At 40.2% G+C, this 27,713-nt stretch overlaps 1 protein-coding gene across 2 annotated transcripts in view; it reads right to left on the bottom strand.

The window, feature by feature from the left end:
- Positions 1 to 24,011: 24,011 nt before the first annotated feature.
- DTD1 (D-aminoacyl-tRNA deacylase 1) overlaps positions 24,012 to 27,713 on the bottom strand; it is a 159,854-nt gene continuing 156,152 nt past the window's right edge. For both annotated transcript variants that reach the window (XM_032248101.1, XM_032248103.1), the window contains one exon: positions 24,012 to 24,560. Coding sequence is in view for 1 of the 2 variants with exons in the window: in XM_032248103.1 (XP_032103994.1) it covers positions 24,513 to 24,560 (48 nt within the window). In the remaining variant the exon portion in view is untranslated. The remainder of the gene's footprint in view (positions 24,561 to 27,713) is intronic.

Raw genomic sequence — 27,713 nt, 5'->3', positions numbered from 1 at the left:
ATTCTTACTCTTCCCCAGGCATATCAGTTTTCTGGGTTCTCTCTCCCTGAGCGGCGCTGGTAACTCTGCTTGACTGTGTGCAAACAAACACATTGCCATGAATTAAGAATGTTCATAGATAGTTTACAAATTTTGGAGAAACTAGGCAGAGAAAGAACTATGACTCAAATTCTATATGTAAGAGTATATTCAACACACTTAAAGTATCAGGAAGCCTAAAATCCAAAAAGTTAAAGAATAAAAAGCTGGTGTGGGCCGGGCACGGTGGCTCACGCCTGTAATCCCAGCACTTTGGGAGGCCGAGGTGGGTGGATCACGAGGTCAAGAGATTGAGACCATCCTGGTCAACATGGTGAAACCCCGTCTCTACTGAAAATACAAAAAATGTGCTGGGCATGGTGGTGCGTGCCTGTAATCCCAGCTACTCAGGAGGCTGAGGCAGGAGAATTGCCTGAACCCAGGAGGCGGAGGTTGCGGTGAGCCGAGATCGCCCCATTGCACTCCAGCCTGGGTAACAAGAGCGAAACTCCGTCTAAAAAAAAAAGAAAAGAAAAGAAATAGCTGGTGTGCTCCATTAGTTCCTGCAGGCCCAATAAAGGTAGCTTAGGAATTCCAGATAGATTGAACAGATGATGACTTGCTGGAAATACATAGGAGCACAGAACTAAATAAAAGCCTTCCACTAGGAGCTAAAAAAGAAATCATGGTTTTATGTATATGGAAACACAAGCAAAGCCAGAGAATAAACAGCAAACAAATGAAAACTAGAAGCAAAAACGAATAAACAAAAAACTCATCCTAAATTTTCATACTCAATTTACCCTGGAAGCTGCAATGTTCCTTGGGCCCCAAAAAACCCACATAATGAATATTTTATTCCTGATACAAAATTCAATATCCTTAAGTTCACTAATATTATTATACATTCTGTGCAATTAAAAATCTCACTTTGGGCACATGACCAATAAGGACTCCAGCACTATCCACACAAAAGGGTAAACAGTGAAGCAGTGCAAGCACGTATGTGAAATTTGGTTTTATGATAAGTTCAGCTTCATGCTTAACTATATTAAAAAGAATTGCCAAACTGCCACAGCATTTTTTTACAATACTTCTCATTCTACTTAATCAAGACTAAGAGCTTTCACTATGAAAATGTTAATTAGCCAAATGTCTCCAATTCTCTATCAGGTTTTAACGAATATTTTACTATTTAAACTTTTCCGCTCTTTCTCCCCTACTTAATGATTCCTTACTACATTGTTTCATAAATAATCTTTTCAAATCTGTAATTTGAACTAATTCTTAGATAACTTCTGAATTAGACAAAATTATTCTTTTTTTTCCACTAATAACATAACCCTTTCTGACACATCGTGTATACAGAATTACATGTTAACTAAAATTTTTATCCTTAGTAACCTAAAGCTTTAGTGAAATCCTAAAAAGCAAGAAATCCTGAATTATTAGATATGGGTATTTATAGATGAGAATAATTCCACAATTTGAGAAACATATTTCCCCATATTACAACCTTTCTTAATTGGAAATGACCCAGATATTAAATGAGAGTTAAAAATAACTTTAAGATTTTAATTTTCACCAAAAGTTCCCCTCCCTAAAACATCTATTTCATTCACTGTACTTAATGTTACTTTTAACAAAGAAGACATGTGACATCAATTAACATACGTAAAATAAACATTGGTTTGGTCCTGAAAGGCAGGACAACTCCAGGTGAGGAGGCTTGGGAGCTATCAGATCACAGCTGGGAGAAAAAAAGTTGCATTCTTTTGAGTTTCTGATTAGCCTTTCCAAAGGAAGCAATCAGATATGCATTTATCTCAGTTAGATTTGGAATAGAATGGGAAGCAGACTGGCCCTAAGCAGCTCTCAGCTTGAATTAACACTGACATTTTAAAATATCTAGCATAGACAAGAAATTCAGACACAATGTATGCTGACAATTCTGAAGGCATTTCTATTTTTATTCCACCAATAACTTTAAAGCTAGCTTGTTTAGTAAATTTATACCTTAAGTCATGTGAACTTGAAAATTGCTTAGACTTATTTACTTCATTTATAAGCTCTCTTTTACTTATAATTCAATTTGGTAGACACTCATATAACAGTAAGTGTACATACAAATAAACACATCTAGACATGTATACACACACATAAACGAAGATCCAATAGCTTGGAACCTTAGGAGATAGCAATATAAGCTTGCCAGTTTTACTTTGCCCCAGTAGACAATCCAAGGAAGGCTGTGAAACAAAATTTTGGGTAAAGCAGTTTCCATGATAGTTTGATTTTGAAAGGCTTAATCTCCCCAGACTCCAAAAAGCACTGGGACAAAACAGTACGAAAGGATGGTGTCACGGTTAACCAGTCCCCCTGCTTAAAACAGCAGCACAAAATCCTGGATACGTGCAATGCCATCCCACCTTCCCATTAGACAATAAACCAAATTTTAAACAAATCTGGGGCAAAGCAGCATAGCAACTGCAAGAGAAAATTCTAAGGAGGATTTAATACTAGACCTCAGAATCTCTGCCAAGAGCATCTTCTTTTGAGAGTTTGAGGTCCACAGAACCCACGGAGCATCCTTCTCTTGGGTCCGATCTTAAAGATGTCTCTGCCAAAACGTAAAATGCAATAAAATAAATAAATGGGAAAAAAAAAAAAGATGTCTCTGGCTTTAGATGGGCACGTCACATGCAGGTTTCCCCTCCAAAGCATACTATGAGGTCTGTAAGGTCTATAAGCATACTATGAGGTCTATAATGAGAACTGGATGCCAGGTGAGCCTTTTGTTACTTAGCCAGTTGAGTACAATAAAGGAAAGATTTAGCATACGAAAAGAAGGTTTAAGTTGCCTGAAACATGGGCCAGCTGACTCCAGCTGCACCAAACATAGGGATCAGGGACTATGGGTGGAAAAGATTTTTTGATTTTATTTATTTATTTATTTTTATTATACCTTAAGTTCTGGGATACATGTGTAGAATATGCAGGTTTGTTACATAGGTATACACATGCCATGGTGGTTTGCCCGCATCCACCAACCCATCATCTTCATTAGGTATTTCTCCTAATGCATTCCCTCCCCTTGCCCCCACCCCTGAAAGGCCTCAGTGTATAATGCTCCCCTCCCTGTGTCCATGTGTTCTCATTGTTCAACTCCCACTTACGAGTGACAACATGTGGTGTTTGGTTTTCTGTTCCTGTGTTAGTTTGCTGAGAATGATGGTTTCTAGCTTCATCCTTGTCCCTGCAACGAACATAAAGTCATTTCTTTTTTATGATTGCATACTATTCCATGGTGTTTATGTGCCATGTTTTCTTCATTCAGTCTATCATTGATGGGCATTTGGGAGTGCATATGTCTTTCAGTAAAATAATTTATACTCCTTTGGGTATATATCCAGTAATGGGATTGCTGAGTCAAATGTTATTTCAGGTTATAGATCCTTGAGGAATTGCGACACTGTCTTCTACAATGGTTTAACTAATTTACACTCCCACCAAAAGTATAAAAGTGTTCCTATTTCTCCACATCCTCTCCAGCATCTGTTGTTTCTTGACTGTTTATTGATCAACATTCCACCTGGCGTGAGATGGTATCTTATTGTGGTTTCGATTTGCATTTATCTAATGACCAGTGATGATGAGCTTTTTTACATATGTTGTTGGCTGCATAAATATCTTCTCTTGAGAAGTGTCTGTTCATATCCTTTGTCCACTATTTGATGGGGTCGGTTTTTTTTTTTTTTCCTGTAAATTTGTTTAAGTTCTTTGTAGATTCTGGATATTAGCCCTTTGTCAGATGGATAGATTGCAAAAATTTTCTCTCATTCTGTAGGTTGACTGTTCATTCTGATGACTGTTTCTTTTACTGTGCAGAAGCTGTTTAGTTTAATTAGATCCCATTTGTCTATTTTGGCTTTTGTTGCCATTGTTTTTGGTGTTTTAGTCATGAAGTCTTTGCCCATGCCTATGTCCTGAATTGTATTGCCTAGGTTTTCTTCAAGGTTTTTATGGTTTTTGGTCTTAAGTTTAAGTCTTCAATCCATCTTGATTTAATTTTTGTGTAAGGTGTAAGAAAGGAATCCAGTTTCAGTTTTCTGCATTATGACAGCCAGTTTTGCCAACACCGTTTATAAAACAGGGTACCTTTTCCCCATTGTTTGTTTTTGTCAGGTTTGTGAAAGCTCAGATGGTTGTAGATGTGTGATGTTATGGTGTTATTTCTGAGGCCTCTGTTCTTTTCCATTGGTCTATTTATCTGTTTTGGTACCAGTACCTTGTTGTTTTGGTTACTGTAGACTTGTAGTATAGTTTGAAGTCAGATAGCATGATGCCTCCAGTTTTGTTCTTTTTGCTTAGAATTTTCTTGGCTATATGGGCTCTTTTTGGATTTTATATAAAATTTAAAGTAGTTTTTTCTAATTCTGTGAAGAAAGTCAATGGTTTCTTGATGGGGATAGCAATGAATCTATAAATTACATCAGGCACTATGGCCATTTTCACAATGTTGATTCTTCCAATCCATAAGCATGGAATGTTTTTCCATTTGTTTGTGTTCTCTCTTTTTTCCTGGAGCAGTGGTTTTTAGTTCTCCTTGAAGAGGTCCTTCACATCCCTTGTAAGTTGTATTCCTATGTGTTTTATCTTCTTTGTAGCAATTGTGAATGGGAGATCACTCATGATTTGCCTCTGTTTGTCTATTAACTGATGTATAGGAATGCTTGTGATTTTTACACATCGATTTTGTATCCTGAGACTTTGCTAAAGTATCAGCTTAAGGAGATTTTGGGCTGCAACAATGGAGTTTTCTAAATATACAATCATGTCATCTACAAAGAGAGACAATTTCACTTCCTGTTTTCCTATTTGAATACCCTTTATTTCTTTCTCTTGCCTGATTGCCCTTGTCAGAATTGTCAATACTCTGTTGAATAGGAGTGGTGAGAGAGGACATCCTTGTCTTGTGCTGGTTTTCAAAGGGAATGCTTGCAGCTTTTGCCCATTCAGTATGACATTGGCTGTGAGTTTGTCATAAATAGCTCTTATTATTTTGAGATAGATTCCATCAATACCTAGTTTATTGAGTTTTTAGCCTGAAGGCTGTTGAATTTTATCAAGGCCTTTTCTACATCTATTGAGGTAATCATGTGATTTTTGTCATTGGTCTCTATATGTGATGGATTACGTTTATTGATTTGCATATGTTAAATCAGCCTTCATCCCAAGGATGAAGCCAACTTGATCGTGGTGAACAAGATTTTTGATGTGCTGCTGTATTCGGTTTGTCAGGATTTTTGCATCAATGTTCATCAGGGATATTGGCCTGAAATTTTTGTGTGTGTGTGTCTCTGCCAGGTTTTGGTATCAGGATGATGCTGGCCTCATAAAATGAGTTAGGGAGGGGTCCCTCTTTTTCTGTTGTTTGGAATAGTATCAGAAGGAATGGTACCAGCTCCTCTTTGTACCTCTGGTAGAATTCAGCTATTACTCTGTCTGATCCTGAGCTTTTTGTGGTTGGTAGGCTATTAATTACCGCCTTAATTTCAGAGCTTCTTATTGGTCTATTCAGGGATTTGACCTCTTCCTGGTTTAGTCTTGGGAGGGTGTATGTGTCCAGGAATTTATCCATTTCTTCTAGATTTTTTAGTTTATTTGCATACAGGTGTACAGTGGGCTGCACCCACTGTCTAACCAGTCTCAATGAGATGAGCCAGGGACCTCAGTTAGAAATGCAGAAATCACTCACCTTCTCTGTTGATCTCACTGGGAATTGCAGATTGGAGCTGTTCCTATTTGGCCATCTTGCCAGCCCCACCCAAGATATTTTTCAAAAGTCCTTCCCTCTTCAGGGCAGGGAGATTCTTCCCATTTGTTCCTAGGCCTCAGTCAATATCAAGGAGTAACCCCAGCCAATTGTCCTCAATTTCCGAGGCTATACTAGGAAATAGCCACTGTAAGACTGAAAAAGAAACAGAAGGAAAAAAAGGAACAAGAAGACCCAGATTCCTTAAGCGAACCAGGGGGTGGCAATTAGGCTTCTCCAGATGGAAACTCCTTAGTTTCACTGGCTACAGCCAGAAACCTGCAGTTACTTCCAGGTTTAGGCACTGCCCACCAAGGGTCCCAAGTTGGAAAGGAAGAGAGAGACAGAGAGAGAGAGAGAGAGAGAGAGAGAGAGACAGAGACAGAGACAGAGACAGGCAGAGAGAGAGAGAGGCCCTGTATGGAGCAGAAAGAAAAGGAAGAAAAATGAATACCAAACTTTGGGCTTACCTCTTTCTCCAGGCTGGCTTACCAAAATATACTAACAGTGGAGGGTGTCCAGGTTCTTGGCTTCTTGGACACAGCATTGAACAAAGCACAAAGCAAGGAAGAAATGAAGGGTTTTACTGAAAATGAAAGTACCCTCCACCGTGTTGGAGCAGACGGAGGATAGGGGCTCAAAAGCCCTGTTACTGAGTTTTTGTGAATTTAAATACTCTCTACTTGGGGTACACCCTATGTAAATGAAGAAGATGAATTAAAATTATAAAATCATTTACAGCATATGCCCTGTGGAGAGGATATTTTCTGTTATAGCTGAAGTGTCAATTGGCCTTATTTTTCCTGCATCTAGACCCTATTTTCTTGCCTCAAAACATTTTCTTCTCCCATCTGCCACTGGGAGAGGTGGCCAGCCAACCCACAGCACACTGGAGCTCCTGGCCAGTGTGGGAAACAGTAGGGCAGAGGCCGGAAGCCCTGGCAGTACCAGGAGGCATAAGGTTTGGATTCCAACCCCGGCCCAGATGCTGCCTGGCTTGAAGAAGCCACTTGATTTTCCCAATTCCGGTTCCCTCAACCAAAAGATGGGCATGATAATACCTTCCCTGACCACTCCACAGGGTTGTAAGGGTGGATGAAATAATAAATGTAAAAGCCCAAGATCAACTTAAGCGCCAAGTTGCAATAGCCCGTTAGGCATGCAACCCCCAGAAACAACTGAGTCTGAATTTATTCTCAGAATATTATCAGACATGGGAACAAGAGCTGACCACCCCATTACAAGGGTTTATGTCAACATGAGGGAGGTCAAGTCTATCTCTTGGGGATGCTCCATGGCAAAAACATGATCTTGTTGAGATTGATTTATAACCAGATTCCTGCCTTGCAGCACCTAGCATATGTCAAATGTCCATGTTGGTCTCACAGTCAGCCTTGAAATTTCTATTTTGCTTCCCCAAAACCAGCAGCAATGCCCCAACCCCATAACCCATGAGACCTTACTGAGGGTCTCTGTATTTCTTCCTCACTTACTTGCTAGTCATGGCCCGTGTTATATTCATTCATTCTCTTTCTACCCTTCCTTCCCTTTGCCCCTGCAATACAATTTCCCTAAGAACCTCTAAGACTTCTTGTGAACTATTGACAGATCTTATTTTCTCCTCAAATCCATTCCCAGTTCCTTTCATCCTCCACTGAATATTGTCTTTTCTTGTTCCTGGCCTCACAGTTTATACAGCCTGATAGCAGCCCCATCTCCTTTAGGAAATGGAAAATTACCACACCTTATTCACAATGTGGGGCAAATCCGTCCTTGGCTCTTCTTTCTGCCCTACCCCAACAGGATGCAGTTATGTGGCTTTCAAAGTTTCTCCTCTTAGACTTGCAATGAATCTCAAATGTTGGGCAGGAGAAAAAGGTGACGTAAATGGCCAGCCCATAGTTCTTTAATGGCTCTCAATCACACTGTTACCATCACTGCCAAAAAAATATTTGGAGTTTAAAGAGTAATTTAGAGTAGCTTGAGCCATAATTATTAATTGATCCAGGTCTATAAGTGAGAATCAAGGCTGGTTTAGATCAGGGGCACCCAGTGGGCTCTGGTGACATGACTTTCCCTTTCCTTTCCCTCCCCTGTGGGAGAAATGGTTTCCCATTATTTCAGATCTCTGGGTGCCTCAATATCCTGTGTTTGTTCTCTTGACCCTCTCCCACCTCTGTAAGAAGTTCTTTCATTAAAGTCTCTTTAAATGGCTAAGGTAGATTCTGTTTTCTGGCTGTTGCTGTTGATGAACTAAACCTTAGATCAGCGCAGAATCAGGAAAGCCAGATGGCATTTCTGACAATATCTTCTGTGAGTGTCCACGTTATTGAGTCACCTGGTTTTCAAGAACAAATGTCCTGTGGATTTGAACATTTATCACTTAGGTGTTGCATTTATCTGCAAATAGGAAAAAACAGAATTACAAAATACACAATTGCATAGAGAAAGGACTGCAAACTTTATCTCAAGGGGCTGGATGAGATAGTAAATATTTTAGGCTCATGGGCCACATTGTCGCTGTTACAACTACTCAGCTTTGCCACCATAGTGGAAAAGCAGCCACAGACAATATATAAACAAAGTAAATCTTTTTTTACAAAATCAGGTAGCCGGTCTATGGGTTATAGTTTACCAACCTATGGCTTAGACAAATTAGTGGCTTACTTTTTTTCATATAATAAGAAAGCCTGAGGTGTGTGGTTGTGGTGATAGTTCAGCAAGTTGCTGGCTGGTGCTGCAGTGATAGTCATCTGAAGCCTCGACTGGGGCTGGAGGACCCATTCTAAGCTGGCTCATTCACATGGCTGGCAAGTTGGTGCTAGAACTAATTCCTTCCTTTATGGGGCTGCTTGGGTGTCCTCATAGCAGGATGTCTGGCTTCTCCTGAGCAAGCAATCCAAGAAAACAAGGTTGAAGCTGCAATGCCTTATCTGATCTACTCTTAAGGTCATACAACACTAATTTTTTTATGTTCCTTTGATCACACAGGTCAACCCTTATTCAATGAAAGAGGAGGCTATACAAGAGCCTGAATACCAGGGGGTGATGATTGTTAGAGGCCATCTGAAAAGCCTGCATGGCTATGGTACATGACTCACTTACTGCTGGGTAGCAAGAAAAGGGAGAGGCAGGAAACACCTTCTCCAACATCTCTGGAGGGGAAGACCTGCTGTGGGACATTTTTCTTTTTTTCGTTTTTCTTAATTTATTTATCTTATTGCATTTTAGGTTTTGGGGTACATGTGAAGAACATGCAAGATTGTTGCATAGGAACACACGTGGCAGTGTGATTTGCTGCCTTCCTCCCCATCACCTACATCTGGCATCTCGACCCATGCTATCTCTCCCCAACTCCCCACCCTGCACCGTCCCTCCCCTATTTCCCCCAACAGACCCCAGTGTGTAGTGCTCCTCTCCCTGTGTCCATGTGTTTTCATCATTCAACACCCACCTATGAGTGAGAACATGCCGTGTTTGATCTTCTGCTCTTGTGTCAGTTTGCTGAGAATGATGGTTTCCAGGTTCACCCATGTCCCTACAAAGGACACAAACTCATCATTTTTGATGGCTGCCTAATATTCCACGGTGTATATGTGCCACATTTTCCCTGTCCAGTCTATCATCGATGGGCATTTGGGTTGGTTCCAGGTCTTTGCTATTGTAAACAGTGCTGCAATGAACTTTCGTGTGCACGTGTCCTTATAGTAGAATGATTTATAATCCTTTGGATATATACCCAGTAATGGGATTGCTGGAGGAATCGCCACACTGTCTTCCACAATGGTTGAGCTAATTTACACCCCCACCAGCAGTGTAAAAGTGTTCCTATTTCTCCACATCCTCTCCAGCATCTGTTGTCTCAAGGTTTTTTAATGATTGCCATTCTAACTGGCGTGAGGGTATCTCAATGTAGTTTTGATTTGCATTTCTCTGATGAGCAGTGATGATGAGCATTTTTTCATATGTTTGTTGGCCTCAGGTATGTCTTCTTTTGTAAAGTATCTGTTCATATCCTTTGCCCACTTTTGAATGGGCTTGTTTGTTTTTCTCTTGTAAATCTGTTTTAGTTCTTTGTAAATTCTGGATATCAGCCCTTTGTCAGATGGGTAAACTGCAAAAATTTTTTCCCATTCTGTTGGTTGCCGATTCACTCTAATGACTGTTTCTTTTGCTGTGCAGAAGCTGTGAAGTTTGATTAGGTCCCATTTGTCTATTTTGGCTTTTGTTGCCAATGCTTTTGGTGTTTTGGTCATGAAGTCCTTGCCTATGCCTATGTCCTGAATGGTTTTGCCTAGATTTTCTTCTAGAGTTTTTATGGTGTTAGGTCTTATGGTTAAGTCTTTAATCCATCTGGAGTTAATTTTAGTGTAAGATGTCAGGAAGGGGTCCAGTTTCTGCTTTCTGCACATGGCTAGCCAGTTTTCTATGGGACATTTCTCTTTCTCTCTCTTTCATTCTTTTTCTGTGTATGTGTGTGACGGTATGTTACTACATTGCCTAGGCTGCTCTCAAACTCCTGGGCTTAAGCCGTCTTCCCGCCTCAGGCTCCCAAAATGCCAAGATTATACCACACTAGCCTCAGGACATTTTTCTAACCACATTATTATTCCCAAAACCTGCAGTCTCTTGAGTTATCTAATGATAGTTGGAGAAATCTTCCACTTAGGAAGATTTCGTTAGCATGTGGAATCAGCTAAGGTTAAAAACTCTTTGAAGGCCCAAGACCAGAAGTAGAGTAATGGCTTTGGGAGGCATCACTGAATAGAGACTGCTAACACTCACTTGGGCTCGACTCAGCAAACCAAGCTGACCCTGCATTTTATAACTTTTGTTTAATCTGACTCACCTTGTTTCAGCGCACTGTATCTCAAGTGTGCTCTGGATTGTGCCATCACTGGGGGCTCTCCTTTCAATTCTACAGCATCAGCCTGGGGCTCTCCTTTCAATTCTACAGCATCAGCCCATTCAACGAGCTTGACTTCTTCCAAGCTGTTGATAAGTGTGCTGTCTGGAGCAGAACCCTGTAGCATTCTCAGTGGATTCCTGCAGAGGATTTATCTGCCAAAAAGCTTCCTGACAGCATCCCTATCTTCTATAGTTTCTCAATCATTACTAACAGTTTCTCAAGGGTCATAAGAGCATCTGTATTTCTTGCACACCCTATAATGGCATCTCAGACCCCCTTCTTTCCTTTACATGTTCCTAGTTTACATAAATGGTTCCAAAAGATCAATCAGTGCTCTCCTGGAAAAGACAGAGACAGAATAGGAATTCAGTGGTTCTGCCTCTTCCGGAGCCAGACTGCCTCATTCAAATACTGGCTCCTCCCCTTAGTAGTTGTGTGCCTTTGGGCAAGTTACTAAATAGCTTTGGGCTTCAGTGTATTATCTGTAAAATGGAACAGGGAGGGGATACAGCCAGACAGGTCCCACCCCACAAGATCCAGCAAGTGGAAGCCCTCCCCTGGGAGAGTTTTGCAGTTAACACATCAGACAGAACTCAATCTGGGAGCAGCAGGCTCGGCAGAGGGAAAGAAGCTCACCATTGGGAAAGTGGGGCTAATCCCACTGGCATAAGTGGAAACCAGGTGAGGAATAAACAACAGCCTGGCTGAGAACGAGGCAGCCCAGCAGTGCCTCTACAGGGAGACAAAGGATAGACTGTCTCAAGTGGCACACTGGCACCTGTGTTTAAAAAAAAAAAGCCTCATACAGGAGAAATAAACCCAACTTTAACAGAAAGGAGGTCCACTCAGAGATCCCACCTGAAATCACCAACTTCAAAGATCAAAGATAAATAAATCCACAAATATGGGAAGAAACCAGCGCAAAAGAGATGAAAACATCAAAGTCCAGAAAGCCTCTCCTCCCCAGAGAGCTCACTCCTCACCAGCAAGGGAACAAAACAGGTCAGAAAATAATTTTGATGAACTGACAGAAGCAGGCTTCAGAAGATGGGTATAACAAACTTCTCTGAACTAAAAGAACATGTTCTAACAAATGTAAAGAAACTAAGAACCTTGAAAAAAGATTAAAAGAAATGCTAACTAGAATAACGAGCCTATAGAATAATATAAACAACTTGATGGAGCTAAAAAACACTGCCCGAGAAGTTCATGAAGCATACACAAGTGTCAACAGCCAAACCGATCAAGCAGAAGAACGGATATCAGAGATTGAAGATCAACTCAATGAAATAAAAAAAGAAGGCAAGAAAAGAGAAAAAAGAGTGAAAAGAAATGAACAAAGCCTCCAAGAAATATGGGATCATGTGAAAAGACCAAATCTATGCTTGATCGGTGTACCTGAAGAGGACAGGGAAAATGAATCTAAGCTGGAAAACACTCTTCAGGATGTTATCCAGGAGAAATTCCCCAACGTAGCAAGGCAGGCCAACATTCAAATGTAGGAAATACAAAGAACACCACAAAGATACTCCTCAAGAAGAGTAACCCCAAGGCACATAATCATCAGATTCACCAGGGTTGAAATAAAGGAAAAAATGCTAAGGGCAGCCAGAGAAAAAGGTCGGGTCACCCATAAAGGAAAGCCCATCAGACTCACAGTGGATCTCTCAACAGAAACCCTACAAGCCAGAAGAGAGTGGGAACCAATATTTAATATCCTTAAAGAAAAGAACTTTCAACCCAGAATTTCATATCTAGCCAAACTAAGATTCATAAGTGAAGGAGAAATAAAAACCTTTACAGACAAGCAATTATTAAGAGATTTCATCACACCAGACCTGCCTTACAAAAGCTCCTGAAGGATGCACTAAATACGGAAAGGAAATCCAGTACCAGCCACTGCAAAAACAAACAAAATGGTAGAGACCAATGACAAAATGAGGAAACTGTGTCAACCAAAGGGCAAAACAGACAACCAGTAACAAAATGGCAGGATCAAATTTACACATAAATTAATATTAAATGTAAATGACTTACATGCCCCAATCAAAAGACACAGACTGGCCAACTGGGTAAAAAGTAAAGACCCATTGGTGTGCTGTATTCAGGAGACCCATCTCACATGCAAAGACACACATAGACTCAAAATAAAGGGATGGAAGAAGATCTACCAAGCAAATGGAGAGGAAAAAAAAAAAAAAAAAGCAGGGGTTACAACCCTAGTCTCTGATGAAATAGACTTTAAACCAACAAAGATGAAAAGAGACAAAAAAGGGCATTACATAATGGTGAAAGGATAAATAAAACAAGAAGAGCTAACGATCCTAAATATGTACGCACCCAGTACAGGAGCACCCAGATACGTAAAGCAAGTTCTTAATAACCTACAAAGAGATTTAGACTCCGGCACAATAATAGTGGGAGACTCTAACACTCCACTGTCAATATTAGATCAATCAGACAGAAAATCAACAAGGATATACAAGACTTGAAGGCAGAACTGGAACAAGCGGACCTAATAGACATGTACAGAACTCTACACCCCAAATCCACAGAATATACATTCTCCGCAGCACCACATTGCACTTACTCTAAAATTGACCACATAATTGGAAGTAAATCACTCCTCAGCAAATGCAAAAGAACAGAAATCATAACAAACAGTCTCTCAGACCACAGTACAATCGAATTAGATCTCAGGATTAAGAAACTAACTCAGAACCACACAATTTCATGCAAACTGAACAACTGGCTCCTGAATGTCAACTGAATAAACAATGAAACGAAGGCAGAAATGAAGATGTTCTTTGAAACCAAAGAGAATGAGGACACGACATATCAGAATCTCTGGGACACATTCAAAGCAGTGTCTAGAGGGAAATTTATAGCAATAAATGCCCACATGAGAAGCAAGGAAAGATCTAAAATTGACACCCTATTGTCAAAATTGAAAGAGCTACAGGAGCAAGATAAAAAAAACTCAAAAGCTAGCAGAAGACAAGAAATAATTAAGATCAGAGCAGAAATGAAGGAGACAAAGACACAGAAAAACCCTTCAAAAAACAATAAATCCAGGAGCCAGTTTTTGTAAAAGATCAACAAAATAGATAGACCACTAGCCAGATTAATAAAAAGGAAAAGAGAGAAGAATAAAATAGATGCAATAAAAAATGATAAAGGGGATGTCACCACTGATCCCACAGAAATACAAACTACCATCAGAGATTACTACAAACAACTCTATACGCATAAACCAGTAAACCTGGAAGAAATGGATAAATTCCTGGACACTTGCACCCTCCCAAGCCTAAATCAGGAAGAAGTTGAAACCTTGATTAGACCAATAACAAGGTCTGAAGTTGAGACAGCAATTAATAGCCTACCAACCAAAAACAATTCTCGTCCAGAAGGGATCCCAGCCAAATTCTACCAGACATACAAAGAGGAGCTTGTACCATTCCTTCTGAAACTATTCCAAACAATACAAAAAGAGGGAATCCTCCCCAACTCATTTTAGGAGACCAACATCATCCTGACACCAAACCCCAGCAGAGACTCAACAAAAAAAGAAAACTTCAGGTCAATATCCATGATGAACATAGATGCAAAAATCTTCAGTAAAATACTGGCAAACCGACTGCAACAGTACATCAACAAGCTTATCCATCACGATGAAGTAGGCTTCATCCCGGGGATGCAAGGCTGGTTCAACATATGCAAGTCTATGAATGTAATCCATCACATAAATACAACCAAAGACAAAAACCACATGATTATCTCAATAGATGCAGAAAAGGCCTTCAACAAAATTCAACAGCCCTTTATGCTAAAAACTCTCAATTAACTAGGTATTGATGGAATCTATCACAAAATAATAAAAGCTATTTATGACAAACCCACAGCCAATATCATACTGAATGGGCAAAAACTGGAAGCATTCCCTTTGAAATCTGACACTAGACAAGGATGCCTTCCTCACCATTCCTATTCAATATGGTATTGGAAGTTTTAGCTGGAGCAATCAGGCAAGAAAAAGAAATAAACGGTATTCAATTAGGAAAAAAGGAAGTCAAATTGTCTCCATTTGCAGATGACATGATTGTATATTTAGAAGACCCCATCATCTCAGCCCAAAATCTCCTGAAACTCATAAGCAACTTCAGCAAAGTCTCAGGATACAAAATCAATGTACAAAAATCACAAGCATTACTATACATCAATAATAGACAAACAGAGAGCCAAATCAAGAGCAAACACCCATTCACAATTGCTACAAGGAGAATAAAATACCTAGGAATACAACTAACAAAGGAGGCAAAGGACCTCTTCAAGGAGAACTACAAACCACTGCTCAAGGAAATAAGAGAAGACACAAACAGATGGAAAAACATTCTGTGCTCATGGGTAGGAAGACTCAATATTGTGAAAATGGCCATACTGCCCAAAGTAATTTATAGATTCAACACTATCCCCATCAAACTACCAATGACCTTCTTCACAGAACTAGAAAAAACCACTTTCAACTTCATATGGAACTAAAAAAGAGCCCGCATAGCCAAGACGATCCTAAGTAAAAAGAACAAAGCTGGAGGCATCATGCTACCTGACTTCTAACTATATACTACAAGGCAACAGTAATCAAAACAGCAAGGTACTGGTATACCAAAACAGACACATAGACTAATGGAACAGAAGAGAGGCCTCAGAGGCAATGACACACATCTACAACCATCTGATATTTGACAAACCTGACAAAAACAAGCAATGGGGAAAGGATCCCCTGTTTAATAAATGGTGTTGGGAAAACTGGCCAGCCATGTGCAGAAAGCAGAAACTGGATCCCTTCCTAACACCCTAAACTAAAATTAACTCCAGATGGATTAAGGACTTAAACATAAGACCTAGTACTATAAAAACCCTAGAAGAAAATCTTGGCAAAACCATTCAGGACATAGGTATAGGCAAGGAGTTCATGACTAAAACACCAAAAGCAATGGCAACAAAAGCCAAAATAGACAAATGGGGTCTAAGTAGACTCCAGAGCTTCTGTATAGCAAAAGAAACAATCATTGGAGTAAATCAACAACCAACAGAATGGGAAAAAATTTTTGCAATCTACCCATCTGACAAAGGGCTAATATCCAGAATCTACAAAGAACTAAAACAGATTTACAAGAGAAAAACAAACAAACCCATTCAAAAGTGGGTGAATGATATGAACAGACACTTTTCATAAGAAGACATATATGAAGCCAACAAACATATGAAAAAATGCTCATCATCACTGGTCATTAGAGAAATGCAAAACAAAATCACATTGAGATATGATCTCACACCAGTTAGAATGGTGATCATTAAAAAATCTGGAGACAACAGATGCTGGAGAGGATGTGGAGAAATAGGAACACTTTTACACTGTTGGTGGGGGTGTAAATTAGTTCAACCATTGTGGAAGACAGTGTGGCAATCCCTCAAGGATCTAGAAATAGAAATTCCATTTGACCCAGCAATCCCATTACTGTGTATATACCCAAAGAATTATAAATTGTTCTATTACAAAGACACATGCACACATACGTTCATCACGGCACTGTTTACAATAGCAAAGACCTGGAGCTAACCCAAATGCCCATCAATGATAGACTGGACAAAGAAAATGTGGCACATATACACCATGAAATACTATGCAGCCACAAAAAATGATGAGTTCATGTCCTTTGCAGGGATATGGATGAATCTGGAAACCATCAGTGTCAGCAAACTGACACAAGAACAGAAAATCAAACACTGCATAGGTGGGTGTTGAACAATTAGCACATGTGGTCACAGAGGAGCATCACACACTGGGGTCTGTTGTGGGGGGCTATGGGAGGGATGGTGGGGGGGAGGTGGGGAAGGATAACATGGGGAGAAATGCCAGGTATAGATGATGGGGGGATGGAGGCAGCAAACCATCTTGCCATGAATGTACCTATGCAACAATCTTGCGTGATCTGCACATGTACCCCAGAATCTAAAGTACAATTTAAAAGAGTTAAAAAAAAGAGTTACTATGGAAATACTACCCATTATCATCTTCCACGTCATTACTTTAGTCACTGTTATCATTACTGTTATTATTATTACTATCACAGTTATTTCCTCCAACCAGTGAAGTTACCTCTTTCTTGTAACTATTTTGGAAAGAACTGAATATATTTTTAATATCTTTTCCTCTACTTGCTTTGGGTTTAAGTTGTCCTTCCTTGTTTAGTTTCCTAAGATGGAAGCTTACGTTGTCAATTTTAGCTCTTTCTTATTTTCTAATACATGCATTTAATGCTATAAATTCCTCTCTAAGCACTACTTTCATTCCACAAATGTTGATAAGTTCTGTTTTTATTTTCATTTAGTTCCAAATATTGTTAAAAAAAATTTTCTTTTTGAGATGAAGTCTTGCTCTTCACCAGGCTGGAATGCAGTGGCATAATCTCAGCTCCCTGCAACCTCCACATCCTGGGTTCAAGCGATTCTGCCTCAGCCTCCTGAGTTGCTGAGACTAAGGCATCCAGCACCACACCCAGCTAATTTTTGTATTTTTAGTAGAGACGGAGTTTCACCATGTTGGCCAAGATGGTCTCGCTCTCTTGATCTTGTGATCAACTTGACCCACTTTGGTCTCCCAAAGTGCTGGGATTACAGGTGTGAGCCACCACATCCAGCCTATTGTAAAACTTTTATCAAGAGTTTTTGGGACCTGCGAATTATTTAGAAACATATTGTGAAATCTCAAATGTTTGATGATTTTCCAAATATTTTTCTATTATCGTTTTTAACTTGATTCCATTGTGGTGTGAGAGCTGATTTTTTTGTGATTGCTATATTTTTTTAAATTAGTTAAGGTGAGTTTCATGACCCAGAATGTGGTCTATCTTGTTGAATGTTCCAAGTAATCTTGAGAAAAATGTGTATTCTTCTGTTGGTAGATGGAGTATTCTATAAATTTTAATTAGATCAAGTTTATTTATAGAGTCATTTAGGTCAACTCTATCTTTATTGATTTTCTGTCTCTTTGATCTATCAATTAATACCAAAAATATGTTGAAGTCTTTAACTAAAATAGTGAATTTGTCCATTTTTTTTTCTTTTTTTAGTTCTATCAGGTTTTGCCTCACATATTTTGACACTCTTTTTTTAGGCACATACGTTGCTGTATCTTCTTGGAGAACTGAACTGTTTATCATTATGTAGAGTTTCTCTTTACCCATGATAACTTTTTTGTTCTGATGTCTGCTATTCATATAGGTACTCCAATTTTTTAATTAGTGTTAGCATGGTATATCTTTCTCCATTCCTTTACTTTCAATCTATCAGAATCTTTACATTTAAAGCGGGGATTTTTTTTAGAAAACATATAGTTGTCACCATAGAGCTTAGAATATACATTTTAAACTAATCTAAGATTACCTTAAAATAACACATCACTTCACATGTAATGCAGATACTTTATAACAGATATTCTCAATTCCTCCCTCCCATGCCTTGTGACATTGCTGCCATTCATTTCACTTATCCATGTGCTAACATCACCAAACACATTGTCACTATTATTATTTTAAATGTTTAGCTTTGAGATCTTTTAGAGACCAGGACAGAGCTTTATATTTGTTTCCAAAGCCAACAGTTCTGTTTGAGAGGGAGGTGAGACTTAAGCTCTCCCAAAAAGAAAGCTATTCCCAGTTCCTCTGAAGAAAAGGAGTTCAGTTAAACACCCAAAGAGCCTCTGTCATATAAAGAACTATGCTCAGCACTACAGAACTCAGATGCCGGCTACTCTGACTTCCACATCTAACAGATGAAACTATGGCCCAGGGTGAGGAACTGGTATGCTTACGGGCTAATCTGAAGGAAAAGAAAGCTACAAAAGGGCAGCCTGATCCCTGCTTAGATCCTGTACTAAAAGAGAAGAATGCTACAGATTACATGATTAAGTCAAACAACAAAATTGAAAGACAGACAATAAATTAAAGAACATAACACTTCCTGAAGTTGATGATCATGAAGTGGTTATGTAAAAGGAGGTCCCGAATCTTAGGAAATACATATTGAGGTATTCAGGAGTGAGGAGCCATGCGATACGTAAATTACTCTCAAGTATGAATGTAATTTATCTTTGAATGGATTCAGGAAAAAATGTATATATGCAAATGGGGTGGGAAGAAATAACAAATGGAGGAAAATGTTAGCAACAAGAAATCTGAATGAAGCACATAGGATATATTTTGTATAGCTCTTGAAACTTGTATGCAAGTTTAAAATTGTTTTCAAATAAAAAGCATTAAAGTAATCTTTTAAGTCTTTTATCATAGTAGTTTGTAATCCTGAATTCCTGGACATCCAGTGATGTTTCTCCGTATTTTTACTCTCTTCCATATAATTGACCCCAAAATGCCAAAATATAGTTTATTATTCCTGTTTATATAGAGTGATCTTCACAGTGTTGGATTTGCTAAAATGAGTGATCATCATCTTGGGGAGAGAGGGGCATCTGAAGCAGCCTGGCCTGTGTAAGGAAATTGACACCACTCTGGAGCCAACTAGTTGCCAGAGTTGGGGGGATCGTGATTATGCCCAAGGTCTTTGCTCTTCAATCAAAGCACGGCCACTGCTTGCTTTTGAGTTTGAAGCAAATGTTTCAAACTCAAAAAAGGCAAACTAAACATCATAAAAGGGGACTTGAAACCCAAGTAGGTGAGGAGATAGCCTTACGAGGGGCTCTGAATGAACCAAGGTTTCAGAAGCTCTGAGAGAACTTGAAGATGTGCACATAGGACAACTTTTTAAAATATTCTGAAGAGAGGGGACAGAAAACTGAACATGTAAAAAAAAATCCCAGTTTCAACAAGTTGGATCCCAGACACTGCAGACAGCCCAGTTAGATGTGGGTTCTTAAAATCATTCTAGAATAGATGATTAAACAGATGGCTCATGAGCCTGTGGAAAAGAACACAGTGATCATTGGAAGCCAGAATGAATTCACAAATAACGCATTGTGCTGTACTAATATTTTTTGACAGGATCATTGAATTAATCATTAAAATACTGTGAAAATAATATGGCTTGATTTCAGCAAGAATGGGCAATGTGGGAAGGAAGAATGCAGGCTGGATGGGAATTTAAGTAATGTGCCTATTGATCTGAAAGAGGATTCCAAATGGAGCGCCAGCTCTATCCTGTGAACTGTGTTTAGCCAAGACTTAAAGACAGAGGAAACATGTCCGAGGTTGACTCAAAGCTGAGAAGAGTCACAAACGTGACACTGGAAATATTTCAATAGACCAGACCACAGGGCAAGCCCTACAGGCATACGATCAAGTTCTTCTTTTGGTTCTTCACTGGTGGAGGACAGCGGTTACATGGAATAAACCTGGGGGTTCTGTGACCTGCAGACGCAGGCTCAGGGGGAGCCAGAGAGGTGACGTCGCCACAGGCCCGGGGAGCCACAGTTCACACTGTGCTGAGTTTGAGCCTCCTTCTCATTTAACCCTTACGGCCACGTTTCAAGTGGCAAGCGCTGCCCCCTTCTGACGGATGAGGGAACAGAAGCATAGAAGGCTGAATAATTGAATAAACTGTCCTGAGGCCATGCAGCAGGTCAACAGCAAGGCCAGGATTTGACCCCAAGTCTGTGCAACCCCATGGCTTGTCGATACCACAACACCATTGCCCACATCGCGGCCCTAGATCACACCATACTGGCAGAGCTGCATCCCGTTCTCCAGGTCGCTCTACAGCCACATCACATAAGAAACTGCTGAAGAACTAGAACAAATCAGCCTGGAGACGACAACAATTGGGGCATGATGGAGCCTAAATGGATCATCACGACTTACAAGACCTCTGCGGTCCAGGCCCTGCTCACCTATGAGGTCTAGTTTCTGTCCTTTCTCCTTCATGTGCTCCTCTCTCCCCAAGTCCTATCCTGCCGACCTGTGAGCAGATGTCAAAACGCCGCCCCTCCAAACACCTTGTGGCAGCTCCACCTGTTGTTTCACCCTCCTCTATGCCCCTACTGTCTGTCGTCTGGCCAACTCTTCCTACCGAACTCTGCTTCCTTGGGAGGCCATCTTTTTAGACCCTGGCCTGGGTCCAAGCCCATCTCTCTGCTGCAGGGGGCTGTCACCGGCAGCATCTTCCACAGACCACCTCTAATGTGTTTCCTGCTCAGTGATGGAGTCTTTAACTGATCCAACCTCAGGGAACGTTAAAAAACAAGTTATCCTTAAGGCCCCTACAAATATTAAGCACATTATCAAAACTAACATAGTAATTTAGATTTAACAAACCTAAAATACCATCATTAATACAGCTAGTGCTCGACTTATGACCACGGTCGGGACCACGTCATAAGTTGAGTAGGCTATATGTACAGTTGAAATGGTGCACTCGGAGATGGTAGTGCTGCCGGAAGCTGGTCCGCACTGTCGTATGCCCAGCTGGGCAACGTTTGCGCTGTCAGGTGCGGAGGAGTCGTGGCTAGCGATTGTGGTCGTAAAGTCGAATGGTCTTAAGTTGCATAGGTGGTAAGTCGATCAATACCTGTAGATACTTCCCTAATGGGAATTTAAGGTTGTGTTTCCCAGGACCTCCAAAAATTTAATACGTTGGTGTCTGTACCCTAGCAGAGAATGAAAACATCGTCTGCAGAAGAGACTCCCCTCAAAACAGGGCTTTCCCTCTTCTTTTCTGATGCAGCCAGTGGGTGGCTCTACTTTTGACATTATTCCATGTTTTCTTAGATGAGGTTCTTTAACTCTATTTTTTAAAAACCTGAATCAACAATGAATCACAAATTAAGAATTCTTAAAGTGCCTGGCAGAAAAACAGCAGAAAATCTGACAAACCAGAGACCGAAAAGATTGCCTCTCTGGCTTTGGACTCACATGATACTGTATAAAAGGAAATAGGGTGTTTGCGGAACTATTTGTTCCTTACGATCAAATCAGTGAAATGCCAAATTGTCCATATATATGCCAGCTGGCACCCATTTGAGCCAGGACACTGCCTGGTAGAAAAAATGCCCTCCCTGGGGCCACCAACCATGAGGTGCTGCTATGGATGTCCAGCCCCCAAAGATGCCTTTATTTGGTCCATGTTTTGTGTAGCCACAAGAGCTGGGTCTCCCATAAAGTAAACCACGAAAGGCAAGATTAAATGAGTCCTGCTACGCAGTGTTATCGGCACGGCGCTGTGTTTAAAGTCCTGGGCCTGTGATCTGCCAAGGCTTCTCAGAAAAGCCATACATGGTACGATTCTCCTCGCCCGTCCTCATTCAAACGATGTTTTAATGGACAATAAACAGTATGCTTTATAAATAAGCAGAAAGCAGGAGGCAGAGATGTTGGGAGGGATGTAAAGACTGAGAGTTTTATACTCTGCAAGAAGTCCACCCAAAATCTAATTTTAGCCATTAGTTCCACAGCGACTGGGAAAGGACCTCCAGGAGAGTAGGTGAGGCTGGAAATTAACCACTTTTTTGAGGCAGCTGCGGATATTAAGGGGTTTCTTCTTGAGTTTTCATTTTTCTCTCTATAACCTGGCTCTGTGGTGAGATGTGACCCTCTTAGGACAGACTGGTGCATTCACTATTTCACTGATCCCAGGAGTTGAAAGTGATTTTCAGGATGATGGAAAGCTCCCTTCAAAGTCCAAAATGTTTACAAAAGTAGTAAAGGTTTTCTGACTTTTACCATGTTCCTGCATACTGTGAGGAAGACTTTCTCATTAATCAAAGATCCCCCTTACATACATAGGCTCAGAACTTCTGCTCAAACACCAAACGCTCCCAACATCACCTTCCACTTTTGAATCATGTTGTTAGAATGCCAGCATCTATGTTAATTCAGCTTACACCCACTGCTCCTATTTTTGTTCCTGACCCAACTTCTCTTCCATATCTTTCAAACACTTAGAGTTCCCCTCCCCAGATGAAACAGCCCCAGCCCCTTCAGCTCTTCCTTTACGGTTTCAGAACCTTCAGCAACTTGACCACATGATGCTCACTCTCTGGTTTGTTTCTGTCCCTTTAGAATGAGAGCCAGGAACTGGGCTGTGACCAATGAAGGCCTTTCGAATTTTACCACTGTCCAAATGTCATGATCCTTAGCTCTTATCTCTATGCAATCCTCGTTACCCCTTACTACAAGGACAGGCTGCAACTGTTAGTAAGCATTAATTGGTGGCAATAAAATGCTATGGTGGGGAAACATGACAGCTGTCCAGCATGCCAAACTCTACCGCTGAGTTTATCGACATGTAGGTTCAAGTAGCTTTAATGTGAATTTGAATTCACTCTAACCCCTGCTTAGATAAATCAAACAGCAGAGCTTCTGGGACCTCACTGCCCATACAATTTAGGGAGCTGGCCAGGGTCTGCATCTGGGATGTAACAACTTCAAATCTAGAGGTTTAAACCATTGTGAATTATACTGGGCCATCTGAATTGGTTCAGAACAAAGCAATCTGGCAGACCCTTTTCTAATTCTATCTTCCAAGAGATGTGTATTGAGCTTTTTTGTTTTTCACATTTTCTGATATATTATCATCTGAAGTAGATGACTGGGTCAGGCTAGATGGATTCAGACGTATTATAAAGGTCACAGAAGACAGAGTTTCAGCATTACAAAAATCACAAATAAGGATGTCTCTTCTACATACAAAAATATTTTCCAGAAAAGATAATTGTATGAGATTACATATATAAATAAAGCTATCAAATCATATAATGTCAAAAATGACTACTCTGAGTGTGCCACCAATAGACTGAAATTTAACTGAGAAATGACTTTGGCAGAAAGTGGTTCTTTCTTCCCAGAGCGCTGGGTGTGGTGACTTGGACACAGGGACAGCCATGTAACTACTGGATAAAGGGTATCTGCACCGCCTGCCATGCTGAAGTCTTTCTCCACCTCCCAAAGGTGGATACACCAGATGTGGCTCCACACTTGGTCTCAGTCACAACAGTGTGGCCATTCTGAAACTGGACACCCATTCAACCCACACTCCCTTTTCCTGACATCTCATTTCCAAGTACAATGTCATCAATTGTAAACTGGATAGACAGGTTCCCACCTGGACTCAGGAGCTTGTGTGGGCCAGTCAGAGAAGGCCTCCTGCAAGAGGGTTATTTGAAAAGAAGTGTAGCTATACACAGAGAGAGGTCAGACACATTGCATTTCTATGGACATCATCATTATGCAGAAACACAGCAGAATTTGTTTGATAATAAACAGTGGTTTGTTGAGATTTAGGATTTTATTATTTTTAGAAAAAAGAGAAAATTTACAAGATGCAAAGGTCTCACACAATACATTAGCATTGATGATTGCTCTCTTGACATCTCAACACGGACCCTGACTTATGAATCAGCAGTAGAAAGAACATGGACAGTGTGAGTGTGTTGGAGAGCCCCCTGCCATGGACACGCAGAATACACCACAGTGGACTTGATGACAAGTGATGCTGGGCCAGCCTGTTCCAAAAACAAGCCAAGATGTGGCAGAAACCAACAAAGCCTTTTTGCGGGGGAGGCACGAGTGCACGCCTTCTACCACGTGTACCCCCACCCCCCAACCCACCAGCAGTGCCCTCTGCCTCATTTTACCACAGCAACAACAGAAAATGGTAAAACGGTCCTTTGGTGTTTTTTGCAGAGCTATTCAGGTTACCAACTTCTTATTTCTGTCTTCCTCTTCATGTTTCAGTTCCAAATTCTTAAAGCAGTGTAGGTGCTTAGCATCTTGAATTTTTCAGGATCCAGTTCTGCCCATTGATAACACACTAAAAAGGCCAAAGAGAAGACATTTTAATAAAAAGGATTCCAATGTTTGCCTTCGGATTCTTTTAGCATAGGCAAATAAGAGTAACAAAACAGCTGAAGATATGCTTTCAAGCTCATACAGTGACACCAGCATCAGTGTATTACTTCACTGAAAAACCTGTCATGCTGCCATGTATAGACGCAAATACCTTCTCCCCAAAGAGTCTCCAGTTCATTACAACTCCATTCTTGGAGCAAAAGGCACCAAGCCAAATATCTGAACATACTTCCAAATGGCTTCTGCATCAAAGAGAAGTTACCTGAAAACACAACATATCATAATTTGTGATATTCACCTAAGGCAGGGCTTAGAGGAAAATTCACAGCATTGAATGCTTTTCTTAGAAAAGAAAAATGTTATCAAATCAATAATCTGGGTTTCTACCTTAAGAAATTAAAGAATAAAAGCAAAGTAACCCAAAACAAGCAGAAGGAAGAGAATAATAGGGAGCAGAAACTGATGAAATTTCAAACAGAAAAAGGCAAGAGAGAAAAAAAATAAAAACATCAATAAAATAGGTAAGTCTCTGGCCAGACTTACTCAGAAAATAGAGAAGACACAAATTATCAATATCAGAAATCAAACAGGCAACATCACTACAGACATTACAGACATTAAAAAGATAAAAAGAATATATCATGAGCAACTTCATGCTCACAAATTAGACAAAATAGATGAAATGGACACATTCCTTGAAAACAGATATAAAAGCTTCATTTCCAAATCCTTTAACAATGAGGGAGGTAGAGGGATGGGGAGCTTAAGGAAGGGCAGGGACAGGGAATAAACTAAATGCTAGTCTTGGGATATTTTAAATACTACTCAAAGGATGCTTGGCTCTTTGATACAAATGTCCATGTCTCAGGTTTCCTTTTGTAATTCTGAAGCTTTAACAAAAACCAGCTAATATTGCCAAGATCTGTGACATGCCATTTGTCATCCGAATGTTAAATCTAAAGCCTAAAAGGTCAGTTTCTATTCCCCCAGATCTGGATTCTAATTGGATGGACCTCAGTAAAAGCAAGAGAGCCGGTATGCCATGGCAGTGCCACCTCCATGGATGTGCTTCCTGATATGCTCAGTGCAGGCCACCTTCCTAAGAAAGGGTCGTATCACAAGCAGATGCTTCCATAGAGTAACAGCCCTCACTGCTCTGCCCAGCTGAATAGTGAAGTCCCTGTGCACACATGAGAAAGACAAGCTGACAGCTAGCCCATGCTCTGCAGCTCTGCCACCATATAAAGGATTGAAATTATCGCCAAGTCTACCCTCCTACTCCCAAACCCACCTGTAAGAGTCCTGCACACCTTCCTAAGAGCTTTCTAAAAGACCACCAGCAGGTGGAGAACAGACAACATCATTCCTGGGGACCATATTACTTTCAGTTTTTAGTTAATAGAAACAACCCATTTGTTCTCATACTGTATTGATCATGTTAACCCAAATTAAGGACGTGGAGACTATTCATACTTCTTTCTCTACCTTCAATACCAATAACTGAAATTCTGGAATTGTTCCCCACACTGATCTTTGAGAAACTCTAACTTCTTGGCACAGATTAAAATCTTTGTTTTTGAACTTAAGATGAGCTTTGGGATCCTGGTTGAATGTATTTTTCTTTTATATTTACTTCAATTAAATATTTTATAATATTCTACATTTTTAATGCACTGAGATAATAAATTTAGCCTTCAGATGTTTGATGTGCAGATAAAAATTATAAAGCTTACAGTATAAGAATGACCTAGAAAAATGTTCAAGATATTCTGTTAAATGATAAAAAGCAGGTGATGCTGTATCTATACAGTACGTCTCCAACTTTGTAAAATTAGAGAAATAGATGTAGAATTATCTGTTTAGAAAAACTATTCCAAAGCACTATGCTAATAATAATTATCATAGAATGATACAATGGCAGGTGATTTTTATTTTCTTCTTCAGATAGTTTGGCATTTTTTATATTTTCTATGAATGAACATTAACTTTGTAATAAAAATGGCTTCAAAAGAAATTTTATATGAGGAAGATGGTTTAGGAATTTCTATTCCCAACTAGAGAAACATAGAACTGGAAGGGATCCTGAGAGGTTTTGGCCAATGGGCTCTCAAAGTTTTTAGGTAAACTTCCTAGGCAAAGGAACTTAATAAATCATCTAACCTGAAGGACTAACCATTAGGTATGCCTTTAGAACTAACTGTACTACTACCAGGAACACTAATGGGCAGGCCTAATCATAAAATCAATGTTAGTATCATCAGTGATTTGCAAACTGCATGCAGGAGATTTTTAGCCAGCAGTGGACACTGTCCCAGCTGAAAGCCACTGCCCACCACAGTACATGCATTGGCCAATAGACATTGATCTCTATTTCCAGTCTCGCTTCCTAAAAATGTCTCTTCCTATTTTCTTGAACTGTAGAATAACCCAGGAGCCAGGTTGCTGGCCACTAACCAAGAGTAGTGGAGACCATGCAGCTCACACAGCTGGAAGCCTGAATGAGGAAGGTGGGAGTGAGCTATCTGTGAGGTCCATCTGTCAAATTAGAAGCTCTGAGCAGAAGTCCTGTCCAAACTGAACACGTGGTTCTCCAGAAAAGGGTGGTCCATTGAGGCTTGAAATTCAGAAACCATGGATAAGAGGTAATATGCCTCCCTCTAAGAGGTATTTAAGGGATGATGTCTATTTCCAAATGCACGGTGTCACATGAGCTACTGAAGACAGACATGACCGAGGATCTGGGGACACCTGACAGGCAGTAGTAAGAGGTGCCTGGTAACTTAGCACCACAATTTCATAGTCTTATGAAAGAAGCTAGGGGAACCACCAGTATCCTCCACCTGTTGAAGTTGTTCCCTTTTATGGCCATCAACCACAAGGGACAGTGAGGAACATCTCCAGTGAGGCCAGCCCAGGACCAGAAGAAATGAGTCTCTTCAAAGCCCATGTAAACACTGAATCCCTCAAAGACGCTGACTTCCAGCTGACCTGCTTCTGGCTTCAGGCCATTTAAGCAACCACAGGATGCAAGTTCTAGACGTAGAACACACACATGCCACAGACCTGTTCTCCAAATCACTGCTAAAACAACCAAGATTTTTTTTTTTTAACCTAT

Source organism: Sapajus apella, unplaced genomic scaffold (assembly GCF_009761245.1).
Source record: "Sapajus apella isolate SASKATOON/1434 unplaced genomic scaffold, GSC_monkey_1.0 scaffold65, whole genome shotgun sequence".
In the NCBI taxonomy this organism is placed as follows: domain Eukaryota; kingdom Metazoa; phylum Chordata; class Mammalia; order Primates; family Cebidae; genus Sapajus; species Sapajus apella.
The sequence above is the reverse complement of the archived record's forward strand: the minus strand, read 5'-3'. Positions and strand labels throughout refer to the sequence as shown.